Raw genomic sequence first — 11,611 nt, 5'->3', positions numbered from 1 at the left:
CTTGTCCTCATATCCTTGGACCACGGTTGATACCTCTACTCTGCAGTAGTCTTTAGGAATGTCAGCACCATGGTATTTAGGTCTTTCTGGGATCGCTTTGCCCATGGCTACTTCCCTTGTACGATGATTGTTAATCCCATATCTTATGACAAGGGAGCAAGGTGTAGAAGTAACAACGTCGTCAACTGGATAGTGATCCTTGTTTGCCGTAGATGCGACACTGCTTGGAATGATTGTTTCACTCGATGCCACCAACGGTTGCGACACCACTGGGACTAGCTGCATTTGGGGAGCTTGAGTGCTCATCTGTTGATTTGACATGGCACTCGCTAGTTTCTGCATCAACTCAAGATGAGGATTTTCTAGCAACTTCCCCATCATCTCTTAGAAGTCTTTCTTAGCCTCTTCCTGAAAATAATTTGCCATTTGTTCCTTGTACCGATCACATTTATTATACTCATTTTTCCATTGAGGGCTGAATCCATCCTTCCATCCTTCTTTGGATGAGATGCTTCGAACACGGCCAGGATGCTTGGGGTTACCGAGGCCAACACTAAGGATGTCCCTCTTCCTTCGTGGCGTAAACTTGCCTTCCTGCTGCATGCCTGCCACTGCAAAGATTCTCTTCATTGCTTCATCAAGCATTGGGTCTTCAAAGGACACACTCGTCTCGGTTTCCTTTGGTTTCCAAGCACGGATCCAATTCGCGGACCTTTCACCGACTTGCTCGGACAGCACTAGCAACCCTACTGCCTTCTTCGCAGCCTCTTCTTGCCTCCATTTAGGAACTTGGTGCCGGTAACCACCTGTGCCTAGATGGTGGTGGTACTTGTTCCTCTTTGCAAGCTGGGAGTTGGCTTCGCTCCGAGCTAAGAAGTTAGGGTCATTCCTCTGCTCTAGAAAAACAGCCCACTGCCCTTTAGTAACACTACACCACAACACCAAATCACCGTCAGATATCTGACGCTAAAAATTATAATTATCGATGGATTATCTGACGCCAAAAATAACTTAGAGACTATCTGACGCTAATTTCTTATTTAACGATTCACAGTCTGTCACTATATTTAGTTATATTTAACGTTAAACTGTCTGTCGCTATAAACAGGTGTAGCGTCGTTTTGTCTGTCGCCAAAAAAAGTGGACCCCAACACCTAGCTTACATTGAGAGCGCCCGCCCGCTCACTTTCAGCTCGCGCGCAAATTTTTAGCTAGACCCACACGTACAGTGAAAAAACCCTAGACCTCTATCTTCTCCCCGATCCAAAATGCAGGCGCCGCCGCCTTTTCTCTTTCTCCGCTGCGCTCTCCCTCGCCTAAAATCTGAAGCCCGCCTATCCCATCTCCCTCCCCCAATCTATTGCGTTCTTGCCGCCCTCTAGTCTCTCCCGGATTCCACCTGCCCAGATCTCTTCCCCGCCTGCCTGGTTTACGCCCGCAATGTTGCTACGCTGCTTGGCTCCCTAATCCCGTAGCAAGGAGGACGCGGCAGCTCGCGGACGGGCTAGTCTCTGTTCCCGCGCCTTGCCCGCCCATCAGCTCCGACAATCGCGGACGGGATTGTCGCAAGGTGCACGCGGTGGTCCACGCGCTGCCAGCCATCCCCTGGTCCTGTGCGCCGCCAACTGACCAAATCGACGGAGGAAGCCAGTCTGCTCGTATCTCCCTGACGCCGCCGGTTAGAGCTCCTGCGCTTCTTCAGGTGAGAGATTTTTTTTTTAACTCCGATCTGGTCTGCCTGGAGCGGCCACGATGTAGGCGCCGCGCGCCGCCGCGTCCACCGCGGCACCCGCCCGTGCGTAGTGCCTCGGACTCACCGACGCCCACCACCGCGCCGCGAACACCACCGCCGGCCACAACGGCGGCCGCGCACGCCGCCACGAGCGCCGCCGCGGCCGTGCCCCGCGCCACGCACATCCCGGGCCAGACGCCGCAGCCGGCGCTGCGCCGACGCCAGGCACGCCGCGAGCGGGCTGCACCGCCTGTGCACCTCGTGGAACCCCGCGAGCCGCCCCAGGACGTGTGCCGCGACCGCGTCCCTCGCGGCGGCGGGGTCGTCGCTGTCCTCCTCCTCCAGCCGGTGGAGCAGGCGGCGGAGCGTCAGCTGGTGGTGCCGCGGCGAGGGATTGGGGCTGGGTGGGATTTAGCGTTGGCTTGGATTGGTCGATTTGTTGTTAATAGGATAGCTGAAAGCCTGAACGGATTCCATGGCCTTGGCATGGATTGGTCGATTGGTGTCGTAATACAACAGCTGAAAGCCTGAACCTTATTCTGAGAGGAAGGTCGCAATGGCAGAACATGTTGGTCTAGTAATCTACTGTACATACTTGCAGCCTTGACCTTATAAGATGACTGGTGCTGGCATGTAGAAATTGATGGCACCCCAGACTTTCGACAGAGTTTGATTCCCTCAACATCAGAATCTGTATCAGAGTCTCCCGATTCACTGCTTATATAAACTCCTCTCCTCTTCTTACAGGCTTGCGTCATCATTGTGTTTGGCTAGAGAGTTTGATTTCTTGTCTGACAGCAGAGCAATAACTCAAGACTTGGTAAATGGTGAAGCCCTGTCCAAGAAGCACAGAGCACAGCTTTTCCTCAACCAAGCCTGTAGGTGAAGAATTCCGTTAGAACCAAGCTACTCAACACGCCCAAAGAAAAAAAAAGTAGGCCCATAGCCTGAACCTTATTATCATTTTGTAATGATTTATTCATGTTCTGCTTGTTGTGATTCTACTGTTGTACAAAATACACAATAAGATAAAGTAGCTGAAACTGTGACATCCTATTGTGAATTTGTCTTATAAAATTGCCTCCAACAAAACAGTAGTCCAAACTATCCTTCTTATATTATAGGTCTGCTTGTTGCCGCATAGAATAATTTTTAAACCAAATTGTGTTTGATTCCCATGTCAATTAGAATTTGCCTATGCTTTACACCATTTTTAGTAACTCATTGTACTATTGATATTTGTGTGGTTAAGTTGTATGCTTGGTTCTTCAAACTCAGCAGGGCTTGACAAAGTGTTGCTACTGCACCAATCCCAACAAGGATGTGCTGCATTGAACCACGAGGTTGACACAAGACCTACTTCACCGACACAAGATAAGGCTGCCCGTGGTGCTCCCACACAGATCACAACAAGTTGCAAACCTGCTCCACTGACATCGTGCTCACATTGTTTGCAGCCTGCAGATTCAAGTATTTCAGGTATGCAATTAACACTTGTGGGTTCTATGTCTAGAAATAATTGATGTGTCACTGTCTTCCTGCTCTATCACACTTGGATTCCACATTTACCTTTGTATGTATAGCAACTGCTTTTTACTTGTGTTGCTTGCTGTGGGCAATGCAAATGCTAATGCTTATCAATTTCTAATTACTCTCTATTATGAAATTTTGTAGTCTGAACAAATATATTCAGAGAGTCACTCCCAACAAAGACTCATGAATAAATCATGGATCAATAGTGATGCTAGGCACACAAAGACATACCTGCAAGGGGTCAATAGTTTCCTAGCTTTTGCATTTAGAAATTCAGCGGTAGGGGACAAGATACTATGCCCTTGCAGAAAGTGTGTTAACTCATTTTGGAGGGACTCCAGTGATATAGGAGAGCACTTGATATGTAATGGGTTTCTAAAAGGGTACACAACTTGGAACTTACATGGGGAAGCTAGTTCCTCTTATGTGAATATCGACAATGGTGATGGTATTGAACTTGTGGAAGAGTCTAATGAAGAGGATGACATATCTGCATTGCTTAGAGACCTAGCTTGTGGTTTAGATGATAGAGGGGATTTTGAAGACAACAGTTCTGTTGTTCTTCCTAAAGAACTAGTTGACCTCCAAAAGTTGGTAGAAGCCAACAGTCAAGAATTATTTCCTAATTGCAAGAAGTACACAAAACTGCGTTTCCTGATTAGGCTTCTTCATATCAAGCTCCTTGGAGGATGGACTGACAAAAGTTTTGACCTTATACTAGATTTATTTAATGAGGTCTTACCTAAGGGTTCAACACTACCCAGAAACTACTATGAAACTAAGAAACTGATTAAGTCCATAGGACTTGGGTACATTAGTATTCATGCCTGTGAAAATGATTGCATTCTGTATTGGAAGGACCATGAAAAATCTGAATCATGTCCAAAGTGTAAGGTTTCACGTTGGAAATCAGCTAGGAAGAGTCTAGATGGGAAACATGTGTACAAGGTACCTAAGAAGGTTCTTCGGTACTTTCCGATAAAAAAAAGGCTCCAAAGACTATTTCTGTGTTCTAAAACAGCAAGTCTAACAAGATGGCATGATGAGGAGAGAACTAGAGATGATGTTCTTAGACATCCTGCAGATTCTCCTCTATGGAAAGACTTTGATCTTAAACATCCTAAGTTTGCCGGGGATAGCAGAAATATACGTCTTGCTTTCGCCACCGATGGTTTCAATCCTTATATAGGACCCAAAGTATTAGCTATAGTATTTGGCCTGGTATCTGTATCCCCTATAATTTTCCACCATCAATGTGTATGAAGCAATCAAATTTCATATTGTCTTTGCTAATTCCTGGAAAACATGCTCCTGGTAGTGATATGGATGTTTATCTCCAGCCACTTGTGAATGATTTGTTAGATATGTTTGTTGATGGTGTTAGAACATATGATGCTTCGAAGGGTGAGTATTTCCAATTACGGGCAGCAGTCTTGTGGACTATTACAGACTTTCCAGGTCTAGGCTATGCATCTGGTTGTGTCACAGCTGGTGAAGCAGCGTGTCCTGATTGCCACTCATATACTTGTTCACACAGACTTGGTAATGGCAGCAAGACTTGTTATATGGGCCACCGTAGGTTTTTGGATGAAAAACACCCATTTAGGTTCGACGTTGATAAGTTTGGTTCAACTGAATTTAGGCAGGCACCTGCTCCGCTTTCTGGGGAGGAAGTGTTGGAGTGCACAAAAGATATTGTTACAGTTTTTGGCAAGGATCCGACTAGAAAGACACCAACAAGGAAGAAACGCAAGTTAGGGGAGCCATTGGTCATTTTTAAAAGGAGGTCTATTTGGTTTAAACTTCCCTATTGGAAAGATTTAATGTTGAGACATAATTTTGATGTCATGCACATAGGAAAAAATGTGTATGAGAACTTTGTTAATACATTCTTAGGCACCGATGGAAAATCTAAGGATAATCTGAATTCTCGCTTAGACCTTCAGGCTTTAGGTATTAGAAGTGATCTTCACCCTGTTGATGTTGAAGACCAATTTTATTTACCACCTGCACCATATTCAATGAGTCCTGAGGAGAAGAAATTATTTTGTGAAGTACTAAAAGGAGTCAAGTTTCCTGCTGGTTATGCATCTGATATACGACACAATGTTCATGTTAATGAGAGAAAGGTGTTTGGCCTTAAGAGTCATGAATGCCACATCATTCTACAACACTTACTACCACTTGCTGTAAGGAAAGTATTGCCAGAAGTAGTTAGTGCTGCAGTGATCCGTGTTAGTCAATTCTTCAAGAGAATCTGTGCTCCTGTTTTCCGCAAAAGTGATATGGATAGTTTAGAGGCTGAAATAGCTGAAACCTTGAGCCTTCTAGAAACTATATTCCTTCCCTCCTTTTTTGACATTATGGTACATCTGATGGTCCATCTTCCTGCCCAAGCAAGACTAACTGGTCCAGTACATTTCCGTAGCATGTGGCCTGTTGAGAGGTAATTTCTGTGAGTGTATTGCAACATACACATAAAAAATGTGTAATATTTTACAACATAATCATCCTATTATATTTATGTTCTATAGGTTTTTGATGAGGTTGAAAGGTGATGTTCGTACAAAAAGCCATCCGGAGGGGTCTATTATGGAGGGTTCAATGTTTTATGAGAGCCTTACACTATGTGGACACTATTTACATAGCCGAGCGCTTAGAAATGTTGAAGGGCTGCAAGATGAAAATTCTACAACCCCTTTCTTTGATAGCATTGGTCGGGGTTTAGCTGGGAAGTGCACAGTGAGTTTAGACCATAAGACTTGGTTGCAAGCACACAGATATGTGTTGTTCAATTACGAGGATATAGGGCCTTACTTGGAGTAAGTAATATGTTTCAGTTCAAACCACATGTTTAGATTCTCTTGCATGGTAAGATGATAAATTAACCTTTGCAGAAAGTATGGTCACTATCTATCATCGATTGGTGTTCGAAACCAACGAGCTATCAACCGAATGCAACATGAATGCTTCCATGAGTGGTTTAGGTCGCATGTAAGTAGGAAGACAACTTAACACATGTCATGTAAGCTGAACTGCTCATTTTACCTTAATAATTATATTCTTACTAATCTTAGGTCGAAGAAATCTACGAGGAAGTACCAGATGAGATACAAATCTTAGCCAAGGCGCCAATCATGAGTGCACAAAAATATAGTAGCTACACAATAAATGGATTTGATTTTCACACTGAGTCCTATGATGTGGGGAGGTCTGTCCAAAATAGTGGGGTTGCTCTGGTTTCAGAGTCGACATGCTTTGAAAGGGGTGATAATGATAATGTCATAATAGGAAACAAGACTTATTATGGTATTATAAAGGAGATAGTTGAACTGAACTATAACCAGAGAGGAAATATTGTTCTTTTCAAGTGTGATTGGGTTGACAACCGTGTGCGTGGCAAATGGGTTAAAACTGATCAGTTCGGGGTCACCACTGTCAACTTTAAACATTTATTCAATACTGGTGAAAAATTATCAGATGAGCCTTTCATACTAGCATCACAAGCTGTGCAAGTCTTCTATGTGCCTGAACATGCTGGTTCTGAGTGGGTTTCTGTTCATCAGTCCAAACCAAGAGACTTCTATGATATGGATAACTTGGAGAGTGAGCACCTAGATAATGGCAATGGACTTGTTCTACCATTGCCTGATCTAAATGCAAAGGTGACTGTGGATGTTATTAATGGGGTTGTACCCACTATTAGGACAGACATAGATGGTATAATTGTTGAGCCTAAAAAGTAAGTTTTATTGCTGCAGTATTTGATTGCCTCATTGATACTTGAAAACTTTATTCCAATTAGTTTGTATTATTTCTTATCCAAGGAAACGATTGCTAATTGTTTTGTACCTTCTTAGGAGAAAAAATGTCAAGCGCAAGAGGAAGGGGTAATGAAGCTGATGGCATGACTGAGTATGAGAGGCAGAAATGGAAACATGTTGCAAGAAACCAAGAGAAGATGGATTCCCTCGGTGTTCGTGAGCTAAGAGCTGCACTCAAGCCTGCCCAACCAACAAAAATAACAAAGGTTAGCCATGTACAATAGTGTTGGTACAATTATAAATGAGTATGAATACAGATGAACACACAAATTGAGCCTTCCATGTGTATTTTCCTGTAGAGAAATCATAACACAAGTGATGCAACCATTGAACATCATAATTTGCGACCAAGACCACAACGAAATTATGTAGAGTCTGCAAATGAGCAGATAACTGATGATCCTGATTATGAACTAGTTGGGGAATTCTTATGTAACAATAAAGGTTTGTATTTCTAAAAATTTCTAAGGACATTTGTTGCTGTTTCTTGCTATAATTTCTAAGAACATGTGCTATTTTTCTAAAATATTCAGATTTATGTTTTCATCTGTATAGATTTGCACAACGGTACTTATAAGAGGAAAGGAAGGGGCATCACCACAATGAATGACATATTCTCAAGGACAGCTGATATGCCTAAAATTAAAATAATTCTCAATCAATATGGTCAGCCTGTAGGAGATGATTATAGGAAGTTTGCTAGTGCCATTGGCTGTCAAGTGAGAAAGAAATTACCAGTTGGATTTAACGATTGGAGGGCTGTTCCCCTTGGAAAGAAGCTTGAAGTTTGGGATAACTTGTAGGTAATTGTCTGACCTTATGGAAGTTATCCAATTCATAGCAGCAAGTATAGTATGTGCATAATAACAACTTAGTACAACTTGTACATTATCTAATGGCTCATTTCCAATGGCAAATTAGGCATTCTATGATGTGGATGCTGCTGCCAAGAAATGGTTTATGGATACAGCTGCAAAGAAGTGGAAGGACTACAAGGCAGACTTAAAAGACAAGTATTTTGATGAAATATTAACAGATGAACAAATGAAGGAAAGACTTAAAAATATATTAAATGATGAAGACTTGAATAATCTTATTATGTTTTGGAGGTCTCCTGAATGTCAAGTAAGCTAAAGTTCATATCAAAATCTCTTTTCTATTGCTTGTGTATGATTGTGCAAGTCTCATAATTTTTACCATAGGCTCGCACTGAAAGAGGAAAAGCAAATCGTGCGAAGTTGAGGGTTCATCATACATCTGGAAGCATTAGCCATGCTTGTCGTAGTTATAATTTGGTACTGAATTCTATCATTTTACTCACCAATTATGTTATTTTATGGCCTTTCATGTATACATAATTATAAAACCTGTAGGGTAAAGCACTTGGACGTCGCCCTCGAAGAGATGAAGTGTATATTAATACACATACCAGAAGGAATGGTGTGCCTTTAAGGGAGGCAGCAGGAACGATTGTAAGTTTTCTCAAAAAGAAACATGAATATGTTGTATACACTTTATTTATTCATGTCTTGTAGGATGAGCTTAAAGCCATTGTTGAAGCTCAACCAGAGTTGAAGGATAAAACAATTCAAGAAGGCGATGCGTATGCTGCTGTTTGCGGAGCAAAGGAGCCAAGAGGACGTGTTCGTGTTTTGGGTCTGGGACCAACTCCCAAGAGGTTGGTACCCCTAGGCTCAAAGCACTCATGTCAACAAGAATGCAAATGGAAATTGTTGCTCGACAGAATGCTGAAAGTAAGAACAGAGCTCTTGAGCAACGTATTTTGGAATTGGAAGAGGAAAGGTTGGCACAAGGAAGGACAAATGTTGAAGTCCTATCACAGCATGGTTCTAATTCAAGACAATATGCGGTATAGAACTTGGAATAAATTATGTCTTTACACATCTTAATGTGCACATATATTTCACTGATGGAAGCTAATAAATAGTATTGTTATGATTCTTGTGTAGATTCTGACACCTGAAGAACATATCGATGAGGCACATAATGATCCTCAGCCTGAAAATTATGATAATTATGTACAAGATGAAGAAAATGAACGGTATGGCGAGGAGGACGAGGACCTGCTTCCATGTAGGCATGGTGCAACCCGATCAGCTATGAACATAACAACACCAAATGTTGGCCTTCTCCAAATCATTTATGTGTGATTTAAAAAATGTTCCCTTCTCCACAATTCTCATAAGTGAATTGTTTATTTCAGGTTCAAATTGAAGAGAACTTGACCCCCATTAGGCCTGCTGTAGCTGTCCGTTCAGCTGTGCACATGAATACTGCACCAAGCGATATCCACCCTTGCCTTGCAAACGATTCACATGTAGTCTTGCTATGCTGCTGCTATGTTTTTCTTTATGACTTTAGATATGTTTCATGTTTTATAGTTCTCATTAGTGCATGATTTATTTTAGGTTGCGGTACAAGAGAGCTTGCTGCCCCCTAGGACTGTTGCAGCCCGATCAACTATTAACATGACCACCTCAACAAATGATACACATGTAATTTTACAATGCTGCAACAATATTTCTCTACGATTTAAATATGTCACATGTTTTATAGTTCTCATTAGTGCATGATTTGTTTTAGGTTGCAGCACAAGAGAACTTGCTGCCCCCTAGGACTGTTGCAGCCCGATCAGCTATTAACATGACCACTACAACAAATGATACACATGTAATTTTGCAATGCTGCACAATATTTCTCTATGATTTAAATATGTTTCATGTTTTACAACTCTCATGATTGTATCTTTACTTCAGGCTGGAACTGGTGAGAGCTTGCAACCCCTTAGACATGATGTGGCACATTCATCTAGGAACAAGAGAACTACACCAACAAATGATGGCCCTCGCTTTTCTCATGATAACCTTGTAAGTTTCTTGTCTTCATGCATTCATTTATGGTTTCGTATATGTTCCTTGCTTTAAAATTTTTAGGAGCGCATTATTTATTTCAGGTTGGCAGCGATGTGATATTATTTGCTATGTTGAGATCTGATTTAGCTGTGGCTAGGGGAACAGTCACATCAACTAATCCAAACACCATGGCAGGAGGCGAGCCTCTTGGGATTGAATATTGTGAAGTAGTTGTTAATGTTGTGATGAAAAGAGATGCTCTGCTGCCCCGAGCTTATGGCGACGTGCAGACTATGGCTAGTGCTCTCAAGATCACCATCGCATGGCCATACAATAAAGTAACAAGCTACACTTGACATAATTTTAATTTTTCTATGATCTAAGATGCATGACCAATGTTCCTAATTATTAATCCTATATGTGTAGATTAAGGAATGCAAGAAGAAGGCATCTGGACCTCTCAAGAGCACTGTAGGTATGTTCATAATTTTATTTAATCAAACTGTAAAACTTAGTGCCAACTTGTAATATCCTAGTGAGCAAATTTAGCACATAGAAATAATTTTCGAAGGCAAATCTAACATTCTGTTCGTCCTCAACTACTGATTTAACTCACTGTTCTACTACTATAGAATTGATGATTTCAACACATAGAAAAGTTAGAAACCAGCAGTCTTGTTTATCTGAAGAGGAGTAGAGGCGCTCTTCCCTTTCTCTTAGCTGAAATTACTGCTCAGTTTTGTTTATCTGAATAAGAGCAGAGGTGCTCTTCCCTATGGCTTTCATAGTATTTTCTAAGTCATGAACTGCACTCATCTTGTGAAATAGTTTGTGCCCATTTTCTCTTTGCTAAAATTACTGCAAGGCACAAACCAGAACCATGTTTCTCTTAGCTGATGTGAATTTACTGTTCTAATTTAAACTTCACTGAATGTTAGACATTTGGTCTATAGTTGCTGATTACATGGTTCTGTTTTCCAGGAAGTGCTCCAAACTAGCCTTTGACTTGAGTTTCTGGAATATTATTCTGCTGATGGATGAGCTCTACCTTTTGGCAAGTCATTCCTTTTGGCTTTGAGTTCTTAGACCTAGAAATGAGATTCTATGCACAAACCTGAGAATCGAAAACACAAAGTACTAGTGTCTAATCCTTTTGGTGCTTGACCTTGCTGGATGTGTGATGTATGACAAGACAAAGTACTAATGTAATTCTTTTGGTGCTTGACCTTGCTGGATGTGTGATGTGTATGGCAAGACAAATCCATTTAGTGGTCCACTTTTGCTGGATGTATAATGTAAGGACACATTTGGATATTATATGTATGTGGCTGTGTATCTTCATGACTTGTGGACACTATATTAAGATTTTGATAACGTTTTTATATGTGCTAAAAATTGTATTTTTTTTGTACATTAAATTGGACTGTTAAACGATCTGTCGCTGTAAATATATGTTGTGTTGAATCATCTGTCGCTAATGCATGATAACGAACTATCTGTAGCTAAAGATTAGCAATGGAGTATCTGTCGCTATAAATATTCATGGTAACAGACTATCTGTCGCTAAAACTGCTGTCTGACGCCAAAGTTTTTTAGCGGTAGCACTTTCTCCGGCTGCATAAGTCTGTCGCTATAGGTTTTTCGCGTCA

At 41.7% G+C, this 11,611-nt stretch overlaps 1 protein-coding gene across 9 annotated transcripts; it reads left to right on the top strand.

Moving 5' to 3' along the window:
* LOC8070919 lies at positions 1,051 to 11,357 on the top strand. Of its 9 annotated transcripts, XM_021463342.1 has the most exons (18): positions 1,250 to 1,702; positions 2,480 to 2,666; positions 3,014 to 3,211; positions 7,126 to 7,295; positions 7,389 to 7,533; positions 7,645 to 7,892; positions 8,011 to 8,214; positions 8,292 to 8,384; positions 8,463 to 8,561; positions 8,625 to 8,959; positions 9,060 to 9,230; positions 9,314 to 9,427; positions 9,519 to 9,605; positions 9,694 to 9,780; positions 9,867 to 9,977; positions 10,064 to 10,300; positions 10,389 to 10,437; positions 10,944 to 11,357. In XM_021463342.1, the coding sequence occupies exons 10-18, from the start codon at positions 8,795 to 8,797 to the stop codon at positions 10,958 to 10,960; spliced, it is 1,038 nt and encodes a 345-aa protein (XP_021319017.1). In that variant the 5' UTR covers positions 1,250 to 1,702; positions 2,480 to 2,666; positions 3,014 to 3,211; positions 7,126 to 7,295; positions 7,389 to 7,533; positions 7,645 to 7,892; positions 8,011 to 8,214; positions 8,292 to 8,384; positions 8,463 to 8,561; positions 8,625 to 8,794; the 3' UTR covers positions 10,961 to 11,357. The 9 variants fall into 9 exon arrangements, 2 of the variants coding, with proteins under 2 accessions (XP_021319017.1, XP_021319018.1); XM_021463343.1 differs by lacking the exon at positions 9,694 to 9,780; XR_002454271.1 differs by lacking the exons at positions 9,060 to 9,230; positions 9,314 to 9,427; positions 9,519 to 9,605; ... (3 more) ...; positions 10,389 to 10,437; positions 10,944 to 11,357 and adding exons at positions 3,407 to 5,711; positions 5,800 to 6,087; positions 6,163 to 6,259; positions 6,343 to 7,007 and having other exon boundaries at positions 1,051 to 1,702; positions 7,645 to 7,888; positions 8,625 to 8,784.

This window comes from Sorghum bicolor, chromosome 6 (assembly GCF_000003195.3).
Source record: "Sorghum bicolor cultivar BTx623 chromosome 6, Sorghum_bicolor_NCBIv3, whole genome shotgun sequence".
Taxonomy (NCBI): Eukaryota; Viridiplantae; Streptophyta; class Magnoliopsida; order Poales; family Poaceae; genus Sorghum; species Sorghum bicolor.
The sequence above is the reverse complement of the archived record's forward strand: the minus strand, read 5'-3'. Positions and strand labels throughout refer to the sequence as shown.

Excerpts from the sequence above, each read along its gene's own strand:
- LOC8070919 (XM_021463342.1), top strand. The coding sequence starts at position 8,795 with ATGTCAACAAGAATGCAAATGGAAATTGTTGCTCGACAGAATGCTGAA. Across the intron at positions 8,960-9,059 it reads CTAATTCAAGACAATATGCG|ATTCTGACACCTGAAGAACA; the intron begins GTATAGAACTTG and ends ATTCTTGTGTAG. Across the intron at positions 9,781-9,866 it reads CTACAACAAATGATACACAT|GCTGGAACTGGTGAGAGCTT; the intron begins GTAATTTTGCAA and ends TCTTTACTTCAG.